A 21,618-nucleotide genomic window follows, 5' to 3' on the forward strand; every position below is an offset into this window, starting at 1 on the left:
TCGACTCCAGAACTTCACCAGGGCGAGACGCAGAAGAGGAGTCAACGGGGGAGCCGTGGCTGTCGATCTTGCGCCGTGAGGACGGGAGGTAAGTCGAAATAAGATACATTGACTTCAGCTATGCTATTCTCATAGCTGAAGTTGCATATCTTACATCGATTCCCCCCGGCCCTCCCCAGTGTAGACCAGCCCTAAAAAGACTCAGTTAGGAGGCAGCTGATGAGTCACAGGTACGTAGCCTCTTCCTTTCTAAAGGCCTAGTGCCATCCTGCAATAGCTTGATCCTCATTTGCCGTGAGGCCCCTTGACACCACTCTGTCAGTGTAAAGTGACATTAAAATGGGGGTAAATTTCAGAACCAACCCCTTAATACTTGGTTTGATTAACTTAATGGAATTCTTCAATGAATGAAAGTCAATAGGAGTTGGACACCCCCTCCCTTACGCATTTCTGTAAATCCCCTTCCCATATCAATTTTACTAATATTCATGCATTATCTATAAATTGGATGAATAATAAAGAAAAAAACTATTGACTAATTTATTTGAAAAAATATCACAAATGTCACTGAAGAAATTATTGAACTAATATTATTCAGTCAGCTCTGTGCCTCACACTCCTATCTCTGCCAAAACATCCTTGACCTTTGGAGAACAGATTTTCAAAGGTATTAAGGTGCTCAAAGATGCAGCTAGGTGCCTAGTGGAATTTTCAAAAGTGCCTAAGCAGGTTAGGCTCCTACCTTCTATTGATTTAGAAAGTCTACCTCAAGGATAATTAAGAAACAGGAACATGTCAAAGTTGTTAAATAAACTGTTGTTACATTTAAAAAAAATACGAACATGCTTAAAATTAATCACATTCTTAGATGCTTTCCTGAACTGGGGCCTTAATCCTTAACCTGGCCATAAAAGAAATGAATAAATAGAAATGCCCAATTTTTTTCAAACTGTGCACACAGCACTGAACATGTGCTCACAACTGAAGAGCTATGCATGCAAATCCCAGTTTGTGCATGCACACTGGGTGTTGTACACACATTGCTTTGAAAATCTGGGCCAAATCAAGCAGTGTCATGTGGCAGGCTGGCTATGGAGAAGTTCATAGTTCTTACCATCCTCTTTAGTGCGGGTGAAAATTTGTTCACTCCTGACTCCATCTCCAGCTCGTGTGAATGCCAACACCTGGATGCTGTAGTTGGTATATTTTTCCAGGGCATCAAGCTCTAGCGAGGGCTGTGTTGTAGTGACATTTTTAATCTCTCCCAGCTCTAGGGAACAAAAAGTGAACCAAGTTATTGGCAATGCTATTCTTCTTTTAATCATACATGTCTATATTTGTATAAAAATAAATCGGGAATCTTCTGATTAAAAAATATGCACTCATGGGGGGAGGGATAGCTCAGTGGTTTGAGCATTGGCCTGCTAAACCCAAAGTTGTGAGTTCAATTCTTGAGGGAGCCACTTAGGGATCTGGGGCACAATCAGTACTTGGTCCTGCTAGTGAAGGCAGGGGGCTGGACTCAATGACCCTTCAAGGTCCCTTCCAGTTCTAGGAGATAGGTATATCCCCATTAATTTAAATGAAAGAGAAAGAATATTTTGTGATTATTAAAGAGATACCTTAAATGCTCACACTGATCATTATTATAAAATAGAGCAGATGGAAAAAATGACATTTGAAATTTGAAATTTTTATCTCAGTTCCTTTTCACATGATAAACAGCAAATTTGTTTTTAACTTTTTAATTTATTTAGCCTTTTTTTAATTGAAATATATCAAAACCACTGTCAAAATGGTTATTGAAATTTTGCATTTACTCAGAAACAGCTTTTCGGTAAATAAAATATTTCTATAATGGTACTTACAATACTTACAATTTAAAAATTGATAATAATCATACAATATTTTCCCCTCAAAATAAAAACATTAAAAAAAGTCAACAATTTCTACAACAGTTTTCATGTCTGAAAAAAGGCCATTTTTTGTAAAGTTAAACAAACAACGCTTTTTGTTTGAAAAAATTTGCCTAGCTCTACTGTAAAGTGCACTATGGTCAGAAGCATTAGTTAATGATAGATTTAAATGTGGTAAAAATAAATTCACTTGCACGGAGAGATGGGGCTTATCACATAAACCTTAATGTACTAAGCTGGAAAACATGATTCATGTGCAAAAATGCTTTAAAAGAACAACTAGGGCAGAAAATATATCTAACAAGATAAGGAGATTCAAAGTTATAATTTCAGGTCCAATAGCTGCATTTTGCAGGGTATAGCAGGCTATACTGTTATGTAGCTTTTCAGCAGTGTAGGGCCTAATCCAAAACCTACTGAAGTCAATGAAAAAAAATTACCTTGTCTTGAATCAGGACTGCACATTTTCTCATCTTTATTTTTCATTCACCAATGAATAGTCACTGTACCTCATAAGATTTCTCACTTGAGCATTATCACCATAGTGAGCCTCCGGGTTACATTCTGCCCTCATTTACACCTGTGCAACCTCATGTTTGAACAGGTGTAACTAGCATAGGATAGAATTTGGCAAGACAATTGGAATTTAATTATGGTACATAAGAACAGCCATACTGGGTCAGACCAAAGGTCCATCTAGCCCAGTATCCTGTCTACCACCAACAGTGGCCATGCCAGGTGCCTCAGAGGGAGTGGACCTAACAGGCAATGATCAAGTGATCTCTCTCCTGCCATCCATCTCCATCCTCTGACAAACAGAGGCTAGGGACACCATTCCTTACCCATCCTGGCTAATAGCCATTAATGGACTTAACCACCATGAATTTATCCAGTAATATATGGAGATATACCTATCTCACAGAGCTGGAAGGGACCCTGAAATGTCATTGAGTCCAGTCCCCTGCCTTCACCAGCAGGACCAAGCACTGATTTTGCTCCAGATCCCTAAGTGGCCACCTTAAGGATTGAACTCACAACCCAGGGTTTAGCAGGGTTTACTCAAACCACTGAGCTATCCCTCCCCCCAGTAACTATTCCATTGATGGATACACACACCAGAATATAATCCAGCTCATTCTGCCAGAGCTGAGACAGCTCTGCACTGCTAGCAAGAGTTAAAAAAAAAAAGTTAAAATGTATTGTTCACTATAGTCCACAAAAAGGAAACAAATATTGAGGTGATATCATGATAAACTGCAGAATGTGGTAAATGCATGCACACTTGATCACCTCCCTTAGGATCTATATTAACTTTCCAAACATCTGAGCACTTCAAATACATGTTGGGGGAGGGGAAAGCTGCCCCAAACCTGTTTCCTTCCTTCACCCTAATTGTGGAGGCAAAAGCACATTGTCAGCATATAACTAAAAAAAAAATAAAAATACTGGGAGCAGATCTATCGAGGAGGATGGTGTTATGTTCACAGTGTCACTACTTAGTGTACACACACACTTTACTATGTAATTTTTGTTTCAAATCACATGGAGATGAAAAGTGCTACTGTCAGATAAACTGCAACTTGTTTATTTACCAAAATGGTTGAAATACTTTAAGCCATTTGCTAATTACAAAACAGAAATCCCCTACATTATGGGCCTCAAAAGCCAATCACTGAAGACAAGTCCATAATACAAAATGATTTCAGAGGTAATTCTGTTGACCTTAAGAAAAAGAAATGCCAGGTAGGTTTCTTTCCCCCCCCCTCGGAAAACAAGAAACCTTTGAGTATTTAAAAATATATATTTTTAAAAACAGTTGTGGTATTTAAACAAGGATTCCTGTGTTTAATTTTGTTCTTCCTGGATGAATAATTAGATAACAGGTATTTTGAAAATGCTGCTAAAACTAGCACAGTAATCTTTAAAGGAAAGGCAGTAGCTTCAACTCTGAGGAGGTAAAGAGGAACTGATGATACTCCCACACTTGCCAAAATTCTCTTTTGAACATGTGTGTGTTCATAAATAGTTTTGTAACAACCTGTCAGCTACTCAAAGTTCTGTACAAAATGATTCAGACAGAGATGTATGATGCTCTGTGTAAAATGATGATGAAAGAAAATGTAAAGTTTTCCGATATGCTTTTCATACTGGAGGACAAAATGATATTAACCGCTACGAATTTCCAGTTATCCTGTCATTGCTATTGGCACACACCTGATGGATTGGTTAAAGCTGCTTACCTCCATCCAAGAGATTTGCCCAGTAAATAACTCTGAATCCCTGTAGAATCCCATTCAGGGCTTCTTTGGCAAGTGTAGACCAGGAAATGGAGATCGTTTCTGGTGATGTAGCAGTGGCTTGGACATTCCCTGGAGGGCAACTGGGTACTGGAATGAGATATTCACCAATTTTAGCTCTAGATAACTTCTGTGCACAAGTAAAACTGTATTCTTAAGAGATTACAGTCACCAGTGTGAAACTGAATGTTTAAAATGCACATATATATTTTCTTCTTCATTGGAGACACAAATTAAATAACAATTATACCCACTTCTTGGAAGAGTCCCTTTCTACTACAATTTCAATTTTCATCACTTAAGCAAAATCCATTATTTTAAGCTGTTTCTACTTTGCTACCGATGGAACTGCTTGGTTACTGCTACGTTTGTTTTTGAAAGTACAGTTCACTTCCCAGAAATATCTTTGGACCCTCACTGACTTCCTCTTCATTAGGATTTGCCCTTGCTACTAAAAGGAAAATAAATTATAGAGCTGATTGAAATATACAGAAAAAATGATTTTTTGAATATCTTTGAGATTTTTTCTAAATCAAAATTTACAGTTTTTTGAAAAAATTGAAAATTTGAAAATGTTCTAAATTTTTGTGAATCAGCTTTAACAAATTTATATTTAGTAATTTCTGTTTCAAATGCACTACTTGCTAATCTATCATTTTGCCTTCTTGATTTATCTTATCCTCAATTCCCATAATGACCTCACAGTGATGTTACAAAAATGTTCCCAAGAAAGTACCCATATGTGCCAGATATAGCAGAAAAACTTTACACCTGTTGCAGTAGTAAAAACATGCATGTTTAAGTGAATTGTCTTCCATCATGCTGTATTCTGTCTAGTACTAACAGGATTTGCAGTAAATGTAAAACACCAGTGTTCTCTGAAGCATATGCCTCAAACACTGTAACATTCAAAAATGTACAAATGTGTTTCTCTGTTTAACATACATAAGGTCAGATTCTCAGATGGTGTAAACTGGCATTGACTTGAGTGGATTTATGCCAATTTAAACTGCAGAAAATCTGGCTTTTGATATCTTCCTTGGTTGCTTGTTTTAGAATTTACTTTTATACTGTTTTAAAATATTAAACTCCTCTCTATAGCATATGGAATAACTCTTTTTTTCCACTAGAGGACTCTCTATCATTATTTGAGAAGTGCTCTTCTGTGTGGTTTAGAAAAGTAATTCTGAATTGCTTTTCTCAGTGGACAGCCTGAAATATACAGAAAGTGCCAGTGACTTTGCTTTTATTAGTTTGGACATTCTTGGAAAAACTCATGTCTCATTTTAGGCTGGAAAATTATGTTACAGCATAAGCATAGCTCTGGGTTTCACAGTAGACTTATCTGAAAAATAAGTATTTTTACTTTACGAGATATCAAACCACACTATGATCCTATGTTGAAAGCATGAAATTGGCAACTGAGTCAATATCAAAACAAGGGTGTTTCTAAGAAAGGCTATGTTCTCAATCAAGTTCTCTCACAACTGCACATTATTAAATCAGAACAGTCGTATTTCTTAAACAGAACTATATTGTGTAGCTAGCAATTTGAAATTTGTACACAACATGCAAGTTGATTTGTTCCCTCCCACCTGTCTATAATATAACTATTGTTTCCAAGTGTAACCATTCTCTTATCTACTATATAATGAACACTAATCAGGCAGTAGATACAATTAGGTCAACGTATCCATCAGTGAGAATAAAAGGGCTGATAAAGAAATCATAAAATGTGTACAATGGTATATATGATATTTGCTTGCCTAGGACCTACCATCCTCTAGAGTAGTGGTGATGATTTCCTGAGAAGAAGGTCCTATTCCAGCCCGGTTACATGCCTGTACTACCATGCCATACTGGGTGAATTTTTTCAGGTTATCCAGGGTATAAACTTCACTATCTCCAGTGGTGTCAATACTGATGATGTTGAACTGGAAATTGCCCCCTGCACTGTACTCCCGGTAGCCTATCTGGTATCCACGAATAATTCCATTTTGCAAGTGCTTCTTTGGAGCCTGAACGGGATAGGAAATATTATATGTTAAGAATATATGTGGAAATGCAAATAAATTCTGTCCCTTAAGCACTTTGAACTGCACAGAAAGTCAATGTTTTCTTTAATTGAACACCACTCTATTTTTAGGTCATAAATTGAGGGAGTCACTGTTCATAAGGCAACAACTCTTTACTATGCTAAACAAATTTCGGGCCAAGTTGTTTATTATCCAGGATATAATCACCAATGAGTTAAAAAGAATTCCAGACTGCTATTTTACTAAAATAGCTAATGGTGAAATATTTTTGAAGCCTAATTTAGATTTGGAAGTTTTGTCTGGATAAATCAAGACTTTGAGGCAGCCACATCTGTTGTGGGCGCATAGATGACCTCTGAAGGCAGTAGTGAATCAGAATGTAGGAATTTCTACACTGAATGGCTATTGAAACAAGTGTTTGGTATCCAATGTTAAAAAATGTGCCCAGTAAATGTATTGTACACTATAGTTCTGAGTCACCATACAAGATTCCTGCACTCTGACTGACAGATCTTTCCATTTCAGTAGACTAGCATAAAATATAGTAGAAAATAAAATAAGCATTGTTAACTTGGTGAGAAAGTCTATTAGGAACAGAAATGTTTGTTATGTTTCCACTTACATAGATGCTGAAATTTGTTGAACTATATTTCATTTTGTAAAAATGTTCCAATATAATGCTCTGGGTGCATATACAATTATTGTAAAATTTACAACTACCACTTAGGGTCCATGTACAAAAACTAATACACACACACACACACACACACACATATATCCCAGCAGACTACCCAAACAAGCTCTCCCACTACCATCAGCACACCATACTGAAGTCTATAATCAGATTTCCTAGAGTAACGGGATTTTATTTTCAGATGCCTTGTTTATTTTCCACTGCATTTGGTTTCCAAAAAAGGAGACAAAGCTTCAGGCAGGAATCTTTTCTTAGGATAAGAATATACTTCAATTCCCCCAGTAATAACACATTTTCTAAGAGAGTGGTTGCCACCTCTTTTACTGTTTCAACGTGGACCTTTAGCTAATGAGAAGTCATAAAGACAAATATACATAGCCTAATCACTAAGCCCTCATACACCAAATCCTCACTGATTTCAGCAGAAGTATACAAAAGAGATGCAGAATCAGGGCCTAAGTTCATGCATGAGACCTCAGGTGGGAGTAGAACCATGCTTTCTGATATATAATGGACCAGTTATTTTTCTTGGTTTCCTGAATAACTCTGTCCTGTTGGGTGACTGAAGACATTCCTTTAAAAAGTCACATCTTATAAAAAATGCATTAGCTGACAGTGTGGCATCATAGTCTCAATTCTTTTACAGTTTGTTGCTCTTTACATGACTGTAAAACTTCATATTTTACCATGGTGGAGGGCGGGTGGGAAGCTGGTTGGAATTTAAAAAATCTGGATTTCTTCATGGGAATGCAGAACATTTGTCCCAGTTAAGAAGGAAATATCACAGTTATATTTTAGTGGGTAAGTGAGTAAGTAAAAGGCAAATAGTTTTCTTGATGGAAGCACTCCGCACTCCGTTTCATAACCATTGCATAAAATGTAGACCATCTTTGTGAATGGACAGTGTAGTTTTGTTGTGTAAAAAAAAATCCAAAAACAAAACTAAAAACAAAAACAAAAAATCCGCCAGAGCATAGACAGCAGAAGTATTAGAATACTCAGTTAACTGGTCATTCATTCACTTTCTTGCTTATATGTCCTTTTCTTATAATTTGTTGAAATTGAAAATTTGTTGAAAATTTTCTGTCAAAACTGGTTTTGGATGGAAAACTAATTTTTCTGTGAAAACAGTCTCAATGGAAAATTTTGATTTTTTTTTGTTCAAAGGCTGAATGTCTGAAAACCAAAATGTTAAAATAGGGTGCAGATGTGGCAGTAGAGGCAGGGGCGTAGATGCCCTGAGTATGATCCTGTTTGAAATGCTGGGCACGCACATGGGGTGGCTAGTCTTGTCTGCTGCTCCTGTCACCACAGCTACAGTCTATTTTCAGTGTGCTAGCTTGATTAGAGCTAGCTTGGGTCTGTCTCCTCAAGCTAGAATTTACACCTGCAGGTTGAAGTGCAGACATACCCGATTAGCTATTCTGGGACGGGTGTCTTTTTCTGACCAGAAACTCCACCTTGTACTTCAGAAAGTTTTGCTAAAACCAGTATATTGTTGCACGAAGTTTTGGCTGGGACAAATCAGTATTTTCTGACCAAAATTTTAAAAAAACAACAAAAAACAAAAAACTGTTGTGGAAAAATTCCTGACCAGCTTGTGCATAAATATGGATTTTGGAGCATTACTCTATGTGAGCAGGTTTGAAAATGTTAGCTGCAATGTTTTCCTGTTGTACTTTTTATATAGCAAGAACCAGGGGTCACCCAATAAAATTACTTGGCAGCAGACATAAGGAAGTGCTTCTCACAACATACAGTCAACCTGTGGAAATTGTTGCCCGGGGATGATATGAAGGGCAAATGTATAGCTGGGTTCCAAAAAGAACTAGATAAGTTAATGGAGGACAGGTCTGTCAATGGGTATTAGCCAAGATGATCAGGGACACAACTCTATGCTCTGAGTGTCCATAGCCTCTGACTGCCAGAAGCTGAGACTGGACAACAAGGGATGGATCGCTCCATAATTGCCCTGTTCTGTTTACTCCCTCTGCAGCATCTGGCATTACCCACTGTCAGAAGACAGGACACTGGGCAAGATGGACCATTGATCTGACGCAGTGTGGCCGTTCTTATGTTCTTATCTTAGCGTATGCAAAGCAATAAGGATGCAACCTGTTTGTATCCAAGAGGTTGTGTACATGTCACTTGTATAGCAAAGTCACCATTCCACCCCTAAATGGGGCCATAGAGACTAAGGCCCAGAGTCTCCCTGTCAGAAAAGAAGTCTCCCAGTAAGGATCATGATGGGTAAACAGTAGTCCCAAGGGAAAGGCACAGGAGGGCTACTGGCATAGCAGTAGCCTGAGCTTAACCAGTGAGGAAGATCCTTGGTCAAAAAAGAAAAAGAAAAGAAAGAAGTAGTCATCTTTTTTCAAACACCATGTTGAAACCTAGCATTGTTTAGATGAGCCAACAGATCATCTGTGGACACTTTATATTCTAGAACAGGGGTAGGCAATCAATGGCACGCTTGCCAAAGAGAGCACGCGAGATGATTTTCAGTGGCACTCACACTGCCCGGGTCCTGGCCACCAGTCCGTGGGGCTCTGCATTTTAATTTAATTTTAAATGAAGCTTCTTAAACATTTTAAAAACCTTATTTACTTTACACACAATAGTTTAGTTATATATTATAGACTTATAGAGAGAGACCTTCTAAAAACGTTAAGATGTAATACCGGCATGCGAAACCTTAAATTAGAGTGAATAAATGAAAACTCGACACAGCACTTCTGAAAGGTTGCCGACCCCTGTTCTAGAACAACTCTAAATACCACTGAATCAAAGTGACTGGTTTCCTGTCAGACACCTGGGGAACTGAGAGCAAGGGAGATTGGTGCAGCTGTAACCAAAATACTACTTCTTAACGCTCCATACTGAACTGAAAATAATTTTTATTAAGTGAATATCATGCCTCTTATGGAGCCTCTCTAGAGCAGAAGAGTGAAGGTTGTGGTTCATGGTCTGTGGTGTATGATAGCTGCAGTAGAGTTAAGATGTGCGTTTATGGATAGAAGAATAGAGGGTCTGTATTGATATGCGGCTTAAATGACCATTTCCTTGCTTTTGTGGTTTATGTCAGGTAGGTTGAGTGTGTAGCAACTTTAACTGTTGCACTGTTACTATTAATACTATTATTTATTTGTATATGAGTTATAATAAATTATCTTACTGCTACATTATAGTGAATGTCATTTGTTCTTTCAGTATAATATGCTATTGCATGTTCATTTTATTATAAAGTGTACAATGCCATCACTTGAAAAGTGTTGTAGTTTCACAGAGCAAATCAGTCTTGGCCATGATTCTGAATGCCCTCTGTACAAGAAAGGGACCAAGAAAAGCTCCAGCTGCACTAATTTAGATGCATTTACTTTCCTGACAGCACACAGAGACTAGGTAGTTAAATGTCTAAATGGATACAATTGCAGGCACAGCTGATTGTGCCCACATTTAATTAAGAGTGCAAAATTGTACCTATGATGACGGAGGCAATTTTTGAAAATTTAGGCCAGGAAGTTTCATTTCAGCTGTAAATATCTGTGTTGATGTGAGTTCATAATGCTTAAGAGGAGATTTTCAAAAGACACCAATGGGCAATGAGGTGCATAACTCCCACAGAAAGTCAATGGTGCCTAACTCCCATTTGTGCTTTTGGAAATCTCCTCCAAAATCAGCCTTTAAGTATTTCTTCATATAAGGCCAGAATCAGTATACGGTGTACATTATTTCAGAAGATGACTGTGTGCTCTCCTGCTAATGGTAAAATATATTAAAGTATGGCACTTCATGTATCCTCTTTAGCTTTCTCTACTGGTATGTTATGGAGCTTCATTTTGCCTGCTATATGATGCTATTCTTTGTAGCCACAAACCACTGCTACCTGTGAAAACCACAGCAACCAGGGGCGGCTCCAGGCCCCAGCATGCCAAGCATGTGCTTGGGGCGGCATGCCGCGGGGGGCGCTCTGCCGGTCGCCGGGAGGGCGGAAGGCGGCTCCGGTGGATCTCCTGCAGGCGTGCCTGCGGAGTGTCCGCTGGTCCCGCGGCTCTGGTGGACCTCCCGCAGACGTGCCTGCGGAGGGTCCGCTGGTCCTGCAGCTCCGGTGGACCTCCCGCAGACGTACCTGCGGGAGGTCCACCAAAGCCGCGGGACCAGCGGACCCTCCGCAGACACGTCTGCGGGAGGTCCACCGGAGCTGCGGGACCGGCGACCAGCAGAGCGCCCCCCATGGCGTGGCGCCCTGCTTGGGGCGGTGAAATGGCTAAAGCCGCCCCTGACAGCAACAAAAAGTATAACTGTACGACATGAAGGTGATGCAAACATTATCACTGTATATCTGACAACTAAAAAAGGACTAGCAAAGAATTTTTTCCTGATTGAACAAGTCAAGGCAAAATCACTTCCTTACACATCGCAGGAATTTTAAATAGGATGCAATTTGCTGCATTTTATAATTTTATCATCTCCCCTCCCAATCTGAATAATTATATTTTGCTATTAGATTTATATACTAAAAGCAATGCTTTGCAGATGACACATGCACCACAAAGAACAATGCATACCTCAGCAGCAAAGGAGAATCATCCCCAGAAACCAAGACCACGGAGGAAAAACTGAGTTTTGTGCAAAGCACCTTTAATATTATTTGTATTTTCATGTCACCCTCATGTTTGTGGGGTGGAGAAGAATAAATTTAGGATTGATGATAGGGAAACCTGTATTTGTACTTCAGTGGACAGCCCCTGGACACAGTTTTTTCAATGTATCTATTTTTAACTACTACTAATCTACTCAAGACTCCCTAGCATGTGAGGTTTGTCTGCATTAGCTGGACAATTCATTAGATATAGTCTGTCTGTCTGCACAGATGCTTCCTTTATATGCAGGATAATCTTGTTCCATCATGAACTGTCTGAAATGAGAGTGTGCTGGTATGATAAATTGCCAGCATTCTACAATTATTACCACGACACTCCAAAAGTTCTGTGTTACAGGGCAAAGTTCACATCCCATTACATAAGTTACAGTAACCATGTAGAATTTCTACACAAGTTTATGGCCATTATGCTGTAACCTTATTTTAACAGTTTACCCTACATATTTCTGAATATGGTATGGAAATTGCCACTCTTATTAAGATTATACATAGTGACTATGCATCTTTATTCTGTTCATCAGGATGTACAGTTTGGTTTAATATATTTATAAACCTACTGGTTTCAGTGTTAAACAACATATGTAAAACTTTTCAGTTATCAGGACACTGAATAAAAACAAACCAAGTCACAAGCATTAGAGTACAGCAGTAACAATAGAGATTTTTTTAAATTATATTGGAAAAATCGATAATTTTGACTAAACTATGTATGAACTCATGGACTCTACTTTTGATCAAATTGAGACATAGCACTGAAGAGGGTCTCCATTCCTCTATTCAAAATAAAATACTTCTGATCCACAGTTATTATAATATTCACCCTAACAATAGCTCTCTGAACATGCATAAATACTGCTAGAGTCCCTGTTTCCTGCTTTGGTTACTTACTTTCCAAGTGACCCGAATGCTTTGTGAAGATACAGGCTCAAGCTGAACTTCCTGAGGTGGGCCATCAGGAGCTGGTGAGAGAGACAGAGAGGGAGACACATCCATCATAAGGCAGGTTCTTATAATGTGGCAGAAATAAACAAAATATACAGTGTTGATGTATATTCAACACTGTGGCATAGAACACTGGCTTTGGGTTGGTATGAAACCATTTAACAGCATATGAAGCATTGAAGGTATTGCTTTACTCAAACAAAACCGAAAGGCTAAGGAGTCTCCACTAGCTGGTTGCGTGGTATTTGTGACAATGAAATGTTGTTTATTTCAAGATTTAGCAAGTTTGCAAATAAAACAGGAATGAGTCGCATGTGACTTTCCTTCAAAAGCCTTATTTAGTGACATGCTCATGATGCTTTTCTTTCCCTTTGAAGTCTTCTCTACTGATGTACTGAATGTGCTTTAAGCGGCTGTGAACGCGCTGGCACTGAAAAGACAGCAGCACCCATTCAGAATTAGGGAACACAGCAACTCTTCAATCAGCTTTGATCATTTCAGCATGTAGCTTCTGATTAAACTCGTTCTGTTAACTAAAGACTGAGCAAGTTCAGTACAAAATTATTATTTTATGAAGTAAAAACTGCACAAATAGTTGTTCTGTGTCTAAATATATCAGTGTGGAAGCCATATAAAGAATATCCTGCCTGATTAAATGAAGCCAGGACAGTTCCTGCTGGCTCAGTCAGAGGGAGTCTCTCTTATTATTTATATACTGCCAACAGTATGTGTGGTGCTTCACAAACAAATGGGAAGACAAAGTTCTGGTCCTGAGAAACTTCTATTTAAATTAGACAGTTACAATGCAATGAACACTGATTGGAGGCAGTTAGTGTTGCAGTGGGGATTTGTAAAAGAAAGGTAACAAAACCAAGTCGTTTTAATGGAAGGATGTGAAGGAAGAGATGGAGATATCTCAGAGCTCTAGTAGAAGATTTCTATATATATGAGGTGCCATAAATAAAAAGTAAGAAATCACAAATTTAATAATATGAGAAAGGAAGCAAAGGAGACTAGGTTGTGAGAGGGAGAGCAGGAGGAAATGAATGTTGCAATGAAAGCAGTCTGAGGGGTAAACAGCAGCAAATGACTGCAGTGAAAGGAGTCCATTTGGCTTACATGGGTGAAATTCACGCCTGTACAGAGACCTAGCATAAGGCTTATTCTCCATTGAAGTCATGTACCAGTCCTATTTTGTGGGTTTTTGTTGGCCCTGTGCAGTGGGGTGAATTTCACGCATGGTGAAGTGGAACCATTGCCTATAGCTCATGTGGGTCCTTAGTTTGAGGGCATGTCTACACTGCAATCAGACACTTGTGGCTGGCCCATGCCAGCTAACTCAGGCTCGTGGGGCTCAGGCTAAGGGGCTGTTTAACTGTGGTAGAAGTTTGTGTTGGGCTGGAGCCTGAGCTCTAGGACTCTCCTACCACGCAGAGTGCTAGAGCTCATGATCCAGACTGAGCCTGAATGCTTACACAGCAATTAAACAGTCCCTTAGCCTGAGCCCCGTGAGTCTAAGTCAGCTGCAATGGGCCAGCCACAGGTTTTAGTTGTGGTGTAGATGTACCCTAAGTTTCCTATGAAGTAACACACAGTAATGAAAACAGGGTAAGTACAACAGCAAGAGTGGGGTCTCTGCTAGTTCTTTAAGTCAACTCTAGACTCTGACCACCAGTTTACAGACACTAATGTCATCACTCTAGATATATTATTCTGTAGTAGATATGTGCAAAAAAATTTGGCTCATGAAATGAGCTGGTAAAATCCTGGCTTTTCATTGGCATCACAATATGGCAACCATAAATCCCCTTTATGCCCACAGTTTATTTCGTTCCTCCATGTGCAGAAACATATTCTCTGTCTCTGACGTGGAAGTTATTACTGTGAAATGTTTATATAGGCTAAACCTTTGCATGTCTGGTCTGAAGAATTCAGACTCACCACAGGAAGCTCATGCAAGTAGGAAGGAAATCGGAGAGAAACACTGCAGCAAACATTAGCTAGCGATTGTGCCTTATTTTTTGTAAAGATTCTGGATTGTGTTGCTACGTTTGGGATAACACATCCTGGACCCAGTTCTGCTCTCACATTGGTTTCAGACTAGTTCTCCTGATTTACATCCATGTAAGTGAGAGCAGACTCAGGACCTTGCCTGGGGGACTGTGAAGGAGATAGTTGCTGTTGAATGGGTTGTGATAAAGAATGTAGTGAGTCCATGACAGAGTGAATGGTTGTATACTGGGTCAGTGGGGAGCTGGAGGGGGGATGAGATAGTGTGAGGGCAAGTAGAGGGAGACAGGTCCTGTGTCTTGGCAGGGGGTTAGATTAGCTGACCCTGGTGGTCCCTTCTCGCTCTATGGTTCTATGAATCTAATGGTGATGACAGATGGTGTTATGGGCTGTGGGGTGCAGTAGATGGTATAGTGGAGTTAGAGGTGAGGGCGACTATGACAGAGAGTGTAGAGGAAGGTGAATGGTGGAGACAGACTGTGGGTGAGTTTGTGATGGAAAAGCCATGACAGAGGATATGGTGGGAGGGAGCAGACTGTGACAGAGGGTATAGCAGAGTGTGTTTGTGTGAGGGCATTGGGATAGGGGAGAGGATGGTGACACAGGGCATAGAGAGGAGAGGGGGAGTGTACTGTGACAAAGTGTGGGGTAAGGAGGCTGTGACAGAGGTTGTGGTGGAGTGAAATTAGTGTCTGCTAATTTCACTGTACACATTCACCACAACTTACATGATTATGAAGAGTTGCTAGGAATCTAACTACTACCCTGAAGGCAATGAGGTGAATTTCCAGTATGGTTTCCAGGAATTAACTAGGTGATTTTTTGCAAACACTCCATCCAAAATGTGCAAGGTTATGTTAACCTCTTAGGGCAGGGGTGGGCAACCTGTGTCCTGTGGGCCACACACGGCCAGTCAGGGTAATCCGCTGGCGGGCCACGAGACAGTTTGTTTACATTGACCTTTTGCAGGCATGGCCGCCCACAGCTCCCAGTGACTACGATTCGCTATTCCTGGCCAATGGGAGCTGCAGGAAGCAGCGCAGGCCACAGGGTTGTGCTGGCCCCCACTTCCTGCAGGTCCAATTGGTCGGGAACAGTGAACCATGGCCACTGGGAGCTGTGGGCGGCTGTGCCTGCAGACGGTCAATGTAAACAAACTGTCTCACGACCCAGCAGTAAATTACCCTGATGGGTCGCGTGGGGCCCGCAGGCCACAGGTTATCCATCACTGCCTTAGGGTATGCCTACAGTGCAATGAAAAACCCACGGCTGGGCCGTGCCAGCTGACTTTGGCTTGCAGGGCTCAGGCTGTGGGGCTGTTTCATTGCAGTGTAGACTTCTAGACTTAGGCTGAAGCCTGGGCTCTAGGACCCAGTGAGGTGGGAGGGTCCCAGGGCTCAGGCTGCAGCCCAAGCCTGGAATGTCTACATCACAATTAAGCAGCCCCACAGCCCGAGCCCCGTGAGCCGTGGATTTTTAATTGCAGCATGTCTGCACTGCAGCTGGGAGTGAACCTCCCAGCCCAGGCAGACAGACTCACGCCTGTGGGGCTCAAGCTAGCATGCTAAATATAACAGTATGGACATTGCAGCTTGGGTGGCTGTTCAAGCTCTGAAGCCCGTCCAACCAGGGGCGGCTCCAGGCACCAGTGCAGCAAGCACATGCCTGGGGTGGCAAGCCGCGGGGGGCGGTGTGCTGGTCGCTGTGAGGGCAGCATTCAGGCAGCCTTCGGCAGCACGCCTGCGGGGGGTCCGCCGGTCCCGCGGCTTCGACGGCAATTCGGCAGCGGGTACACCGAAGGTGCGGGACCGGCAGATCACCCACAGAACTGCCGCCGAATCTGCATGACCGGCAGACCTCCCATAGAAACGCCGCCGAAGGCCGCCTGACTGTGGTACTTGGGGAGGTAAAAAACATAAAGCCGCCCCTGCGTCCAACACCTCTGGTTCTGAGCTTGAGTAGCTAGCCCACGTCTCTGCCAGAACCACAATATCCACACTGCTATTTTAGCATGCCAACTTGAGCCATGCTAGCACAAGCCTGTCTACCTAGGTTGTTCCCAACTGCAGTGTAGTCATAGCCTTATACACATACACTAAATCCACTGAGCCTTTGATAACTATTTGCATGTGGGAGCCAACTTTCCTGCAGCCTTGCTTGCTCTAGCATGCCATACATTTCCCTAGGGCCTCACATCTAAGCATCTCTAAAGGATTTAGAGACATGATAGATTTAAGCCTAACAACATCACTGTGAGGCAGGTAAATGTTTTATACCCATTCTACAGACAAGGAGACTGAGGCACAGAGAAGATAAATGAGCATCTTAAGGTCACTCAGAGTCTGTGGCAAAGCCAGAAAGAGAACTCTGATATCTCAGCTTGCACTGTTAAACTTTAACAATACACAGAAACAAAGAAAAACAAGCCCTCTGCTTTCCTGTCAAACACTGAAGGAAATTAGCTCTCCTGGTCTATTTTTCAAAGCAATAGCTATTAAAGGTTAGGGGGGAAAGCTCCAATAGCCCTGAAATCAGCTCCAGATTAGTGAAAGGACAGAGAATATTGCTTGACTCTCTTCCTGCTGAAGGCATCCTTTTCAGTTTACTTTCTAATAAATAATGCTGGCAGCCTGGAGTCACACTAGTGTAGGATATGTAATTTGCACCTTTGCAGTAAAGGGGTTTGGATTTTTAAATTTTTAATGTTGTTTTTCTCAAGCCTTCATTTTGATCTCTTCCCTTAGGTGTCTCCCTCCTGCTCAGCACCCTGTGCTAATTTAACCCTCCTGATGTAAGAGCAGCGAACAGTCAACAATGACAAATGACTGCACTTCTGCATACTGTGCGACTGATCAAACCAAAACCAAGACAACAAATGCTGTTGCCTTGCCTAGACCTGACCTTCCCTCTGCTGATTGCTCCTTGAATAAATCAATGACTTTTGACTGCGGTTCCACATAACTGGCCTTTCACTCTGACTGGACAGCTCCTTAATGAGAGCAGTGAAAGGCCCAGTCATCCTGAAACTAGGTCAGAAGGCATTGGATAAAATGTGACATCTAGGTTTCAGCCTAACGGGGAAGCTAGTCTTTAATGGGAGGTCAGTTGCTGATGCTGACATATTAATTACCAGACAAAAGAAAGTCAGTAAGTAAGGAACACTCCAAGTTTATTAACAGCACATACTAATAACTTGTATGAGTATATGAGAAACACAATTTCTTTAGGAGATTTTGGGGAGGGGAGAGTGGGAGGCGGAGGTATTCCGGGCTCTGGGGATGGGTAACCTGTTTCTCTAAAGATTTCATATTTCACCTTGCAAACAGGAAAAACATTTCTGCATTCAACATGTAGTTTTAAAGCAAACAAATTACTCGTCCTTTCCTTGATATATAGTAAAGAAATCTGCCCCACCACTGAAGAATCATATAAAATTAAAACCCATAATGCGGAGTTCTGTTCATTCTCTCTTCCTTTTCTAACACAGACATTATTTGTGGGTGCAATATATATGCTAAAAAAGGGTATCAAGGGTTAAAAATGAATGCAGCTCATGTTGTCTCCTGTTTGCTTCCGTTTGCACAGTAAGCCCTTGTGCTCTTATTCTTTGTCACAAATCCTTGAGAACTGAGAATCTGATCTCACAGCAAGGGGTAAATTTTCACTGCAGTGATTTAGTCTTCTATTAATATTAATAAGATTTGCACAGCCAAATTCTCATATGTGGTCTGAAAACCATGCCACTGAGTGTCTAGAACCCAGATCATCACGTAGCTTTAGAATGCGGTGGGCGGCCTTTATCTGCCATAATCTGCCCCCAACCACTTACATTATTATTTTACCTCTCAACTGTACATAGATTCATAGATTCCAAGGCCAGAAGGGACCATGGTGATCATACGCTGACCTCCTGTCAAATGCAAGGCCCTATGGCTTCCCGAAAATAACTCCTAGCACATATCTTTTAGGGGAAAAAAAAACCCAGCAGGGAGGTATTAGCATGTTAGCATAGAAAAAAAATATGTGTGATGCAGGTATGCTTTTCAAACAAGAAATGGCAGATTCTAGTATGGCCTAGAGTTTTCAAAGGAACCTAAGGGATATAGGAATTTCAGTGGTGTTTGTATGTTGAATTTTCTTAGGCTCCTTTGGGAATCTCAGCTGTGACGTCTATTCATTTAATTGCAATATGTAACTTTGATGGGAGATATTTGCAGACATTCAACATTATGACGTATAATTCAAGGAAGAAAACGATAGGGCATTGGCTTCAGAAAGAGGGAGGCATCAGAGCAAAGGAAAGCAATAAAGGATAACTTCTTTCACTTCAGCAAGTGAGGTACATAGAGACTTGAATGCAAAGAAGCCACTGCATACTGCAATGACAGGCTCAAAAGGGGCTATCCCAGGCATTAAGGGGAAGGTGTTGGCAGGGTACTCTTGCCAGAACAGAGAGACAGTGGCGCTGGTATGACTGCTCTGTGAAAAGTCAGTCACTTGTCCTCCTGGCTGGAGAGGAAGTGCTGCAATGGCCAATGCCATCTGCGGTGGAGGACTGCATGAAAATTAAATTCAAGGAAACAATATTAATAAATTAATGCAAACTAACTTTAATTGACATTAAAGGGGTGGAGAATAGCTCAATAATAACATTATTCATGTAGATCAATATTTTCAATCTTGGGAATCTTAAGTTAGGCACCTAAACCATATTTGGGTGCTTAAATAGGGATTTAAATGCATAGCTTCAAGTCCCCAAGGTTGAAAATTTGGGGCATAGTGTCTTTGACCACTAGATGCCACTGAACAGTTTTAATGACAGGCCTGCACAATGACGTTTCTGAAGTCATGCTTTCTTGGAATATTTTAGCATCCTCTGTGAGACAGTTGTAGTAGCGTAGCTGGCATTTCAAACAGAAATTTCTAGTAAGGAAGAAAATTTGAGCTCAGGTAAGATTTAGACCAGTGGTTCTCAAAGGGGGGGGGCTGCAACCCCCTAGGGGTCCATGAGACCTTTCAGGGGTCTGCAGGGCCCCCCGGCTGAAACCCGGTGCACCGAGCCCTGGCACAACCCCCAACCCCCCCCAAAAAGCCAGCAGCTGTGCAGCGTGGAGCTGAAGCTGGCAGCGATGCGGGGCAGAAGCTGGGAGCCCTGGTGCCCCCTAGTCTGAAGCTGGGATTGGCATGGGGCTGAAGCCGGAAGCCCCTCCCCCCCCCCCCCCCCGCTGAAGCTGGGAGCATTGGTGGAGCCCTGGTGCCCCCGCCCCCATCTGAAGCCAGCAGCGGTGTGGGGCTGAAGCCAGGAGCCCTGGTGCTGCCCTCACCCGGGGGCTGAAGTTGGGAGCAGCACAGAAGTGAAACCCTCCCTGCAGGAAGAAGCCCTGAGCCTATGGGCAGAATTGGGGAGGCACAAGGGTGTTGCTCCCCCAAAATGCAGTGCCTTACACAGAGTGGGGCCATCCTGGGGGCCAGGGGCGGCTCTAGGTATTTTGCCGCCCCAAGCACGGCAGGCAGGCTGCCTTTTGCAGCTTGCCTGCGGGAGGTCCGCGGTCCCGTGGATTCGGTGGCACACCTGCGGGAGGTCTGCCGAAGCCATGGGACCAGCGGACCCTCTGCAGGCAAGCCGCCGAAGGCAACCTGCCTGCCGCCCTCGCGGCGACCGGCAGAGCGCCCCCCGTGGCTTGCCGCCCCAGGCACTCGCTTGGCGTGCTGGTGCCTGGAGCCGCCCCTGCTGGGGGCAGCCCTAGCTACCCCTCTCCCTGCACACTGAGTGGTTTTCAAACTTCTTGAATTGAATCCCCGCTTTGAGTTATATTTTTTGGTTGCATCCCCTGTGGGTGGCCTGCTGAGGTGAGTCAGGGAGTGGAGGTGGCACTCCCCCCCGGATTGCATTGTGTGGAGCTGGCCCTTGCCTACCACCAAATAAAAGTCAAACTACGCCTATGCTCCAGGCCCCCTTTCCCTGCCCCCCCCCCAGCCTGGAGCCCTGAGTCCCCCCTCGCCCCTGCTGGGCCCTGGAGTTTTTATAGCATGTTGAGGGGGGCCTCAGAGAGAAAAAGGTTGAGAGCCCCTGATTTAGACAATACAAAGCCAGAACGTACCTGCTTCATCCGTAGTGATAGTGAGCTCATTGCTTGCTTCGCTCTTGCCAATGCGGTTTTTGGCATACATGCGGATGTTGTAGGTGGAGGAAGGGTGGAGGTCAATGATAGTGGCCTGGTTCAGCTGAGGAGAGACATCTTTGGTTCGCTGAACAGAATCCCAGGAGTCTATTTAATAAATGGGGGGGAGAGAAAAAACTAAAGACAATTTTGCATTCATTTTGTTATTTCAAATATTTAAGTAACTCAAACTTATAAGAGAAGACCTCCTGTTTTCAGCATCAGCACTGGGAAAACTTTGTTAATACAACCTAAATGGCATATCACGTTTCTCTTCAGTACTCCTTCTCACTGATCAAAGCTCTTAAAGAAAGAATTCTCAACCTGGGGTGCATGAACAGGTCCAAAGGGCTTGCTACAACCCTCTTTTTTATAGTGGAAATGAGAGTGAGAGGGGTTCCCTCCCTTTTTTTTTTTTTTTTTGGTCATGTGGGAAAAGGATGAGATCCGCTGTCCTAAAGGAATTCCATTCAGTGCTCCTCAGAGGGAAGGTTGGTTACTGTGACAAGGAGCCTTGAAAGGAAGTTGTTCGACAGGAATGAAAAGGGGGACAGGAAGGATTCTTAAAGATGCAAAGGATCATTTAGAAAGATGAAAATGTTTTATATTTTAAATTCTTAAGGGCTCACTCCTGCAAGCTTATTCAATGAACTATGCAGATAATTAAGCATGAGTTTAAGTGGGATTGGGGCCAGAGTATTTGGCACCTTTCAGTATCGACTACTAAGCCATTGAGATGTTTTCAGGTTAACGATGCAGATCCACATTCAATGAGATTTAACATCGGTGCAGTCATTAATCCCATGAGTTGTTTGTATGTGCTTGTAAAAGGAGGAATTTTATCCAGATTAAATCAATATCTAAGGAAATCTGGGGTTATCCACATTTAGCATAAATTA

The 21,618-nt window shown here is 42.0% G+C and overlaps 1 protein-coding gene across 1 annotated transcript in view; it reads right to left on the bottom strand.

Moving 5' to 3' along the window:
• The window catches only part of DSCAM (DS cell adhesion molecule), a 644,197-nt gene that overhangs the window by 103,996 nt on the left and 518,583 nt on the right, over nucleotides 1-21,618 (bottom strand). The window contains exons 15-19 of the mRNA XM_045002507.1: nucleotides 20,660-20,827; nucleotides 12,495-12,565; nucleotides 5,991-6,231; nucleotides 4,157-4,303; nucleotides 1,115-1,270 (exon numbers count right to left, since the gene is read on the bottom strand). Coding sequence (XP_044858442.1) covers nucleotides 1,115-1,270; nucleotides 4,157-4,303; nucleotides 5,991-6,231; nucleotides 12,495-12,565; nucleotides 20,660-20,827 — 783 coding nt within the window. The remainder of the gene's footprint in view (nucleotides 1-1,114; nucleotides 1,271-4,156; nucleotides 4,304-5,990; nucleotides 6,232-12,494; nucleotides 12,566-20,659; nucleotides 20,828-21,618) is intronic.

The sequence above is a fragment of the Mauremys mutica genome, chromosome 1, assembly GCF_020497125.1.
Source record: "Mauremys mutica isolate MM-2020 ecotype Southern chromosome 1, ASM2049712v1, whole genome shotgun sequence".
Taxonomy (NCBI): Eukaryota; Metazoa; Chordata; order Testudines; family Geoemydidae; genus Mauremys; species Mauremys mutica.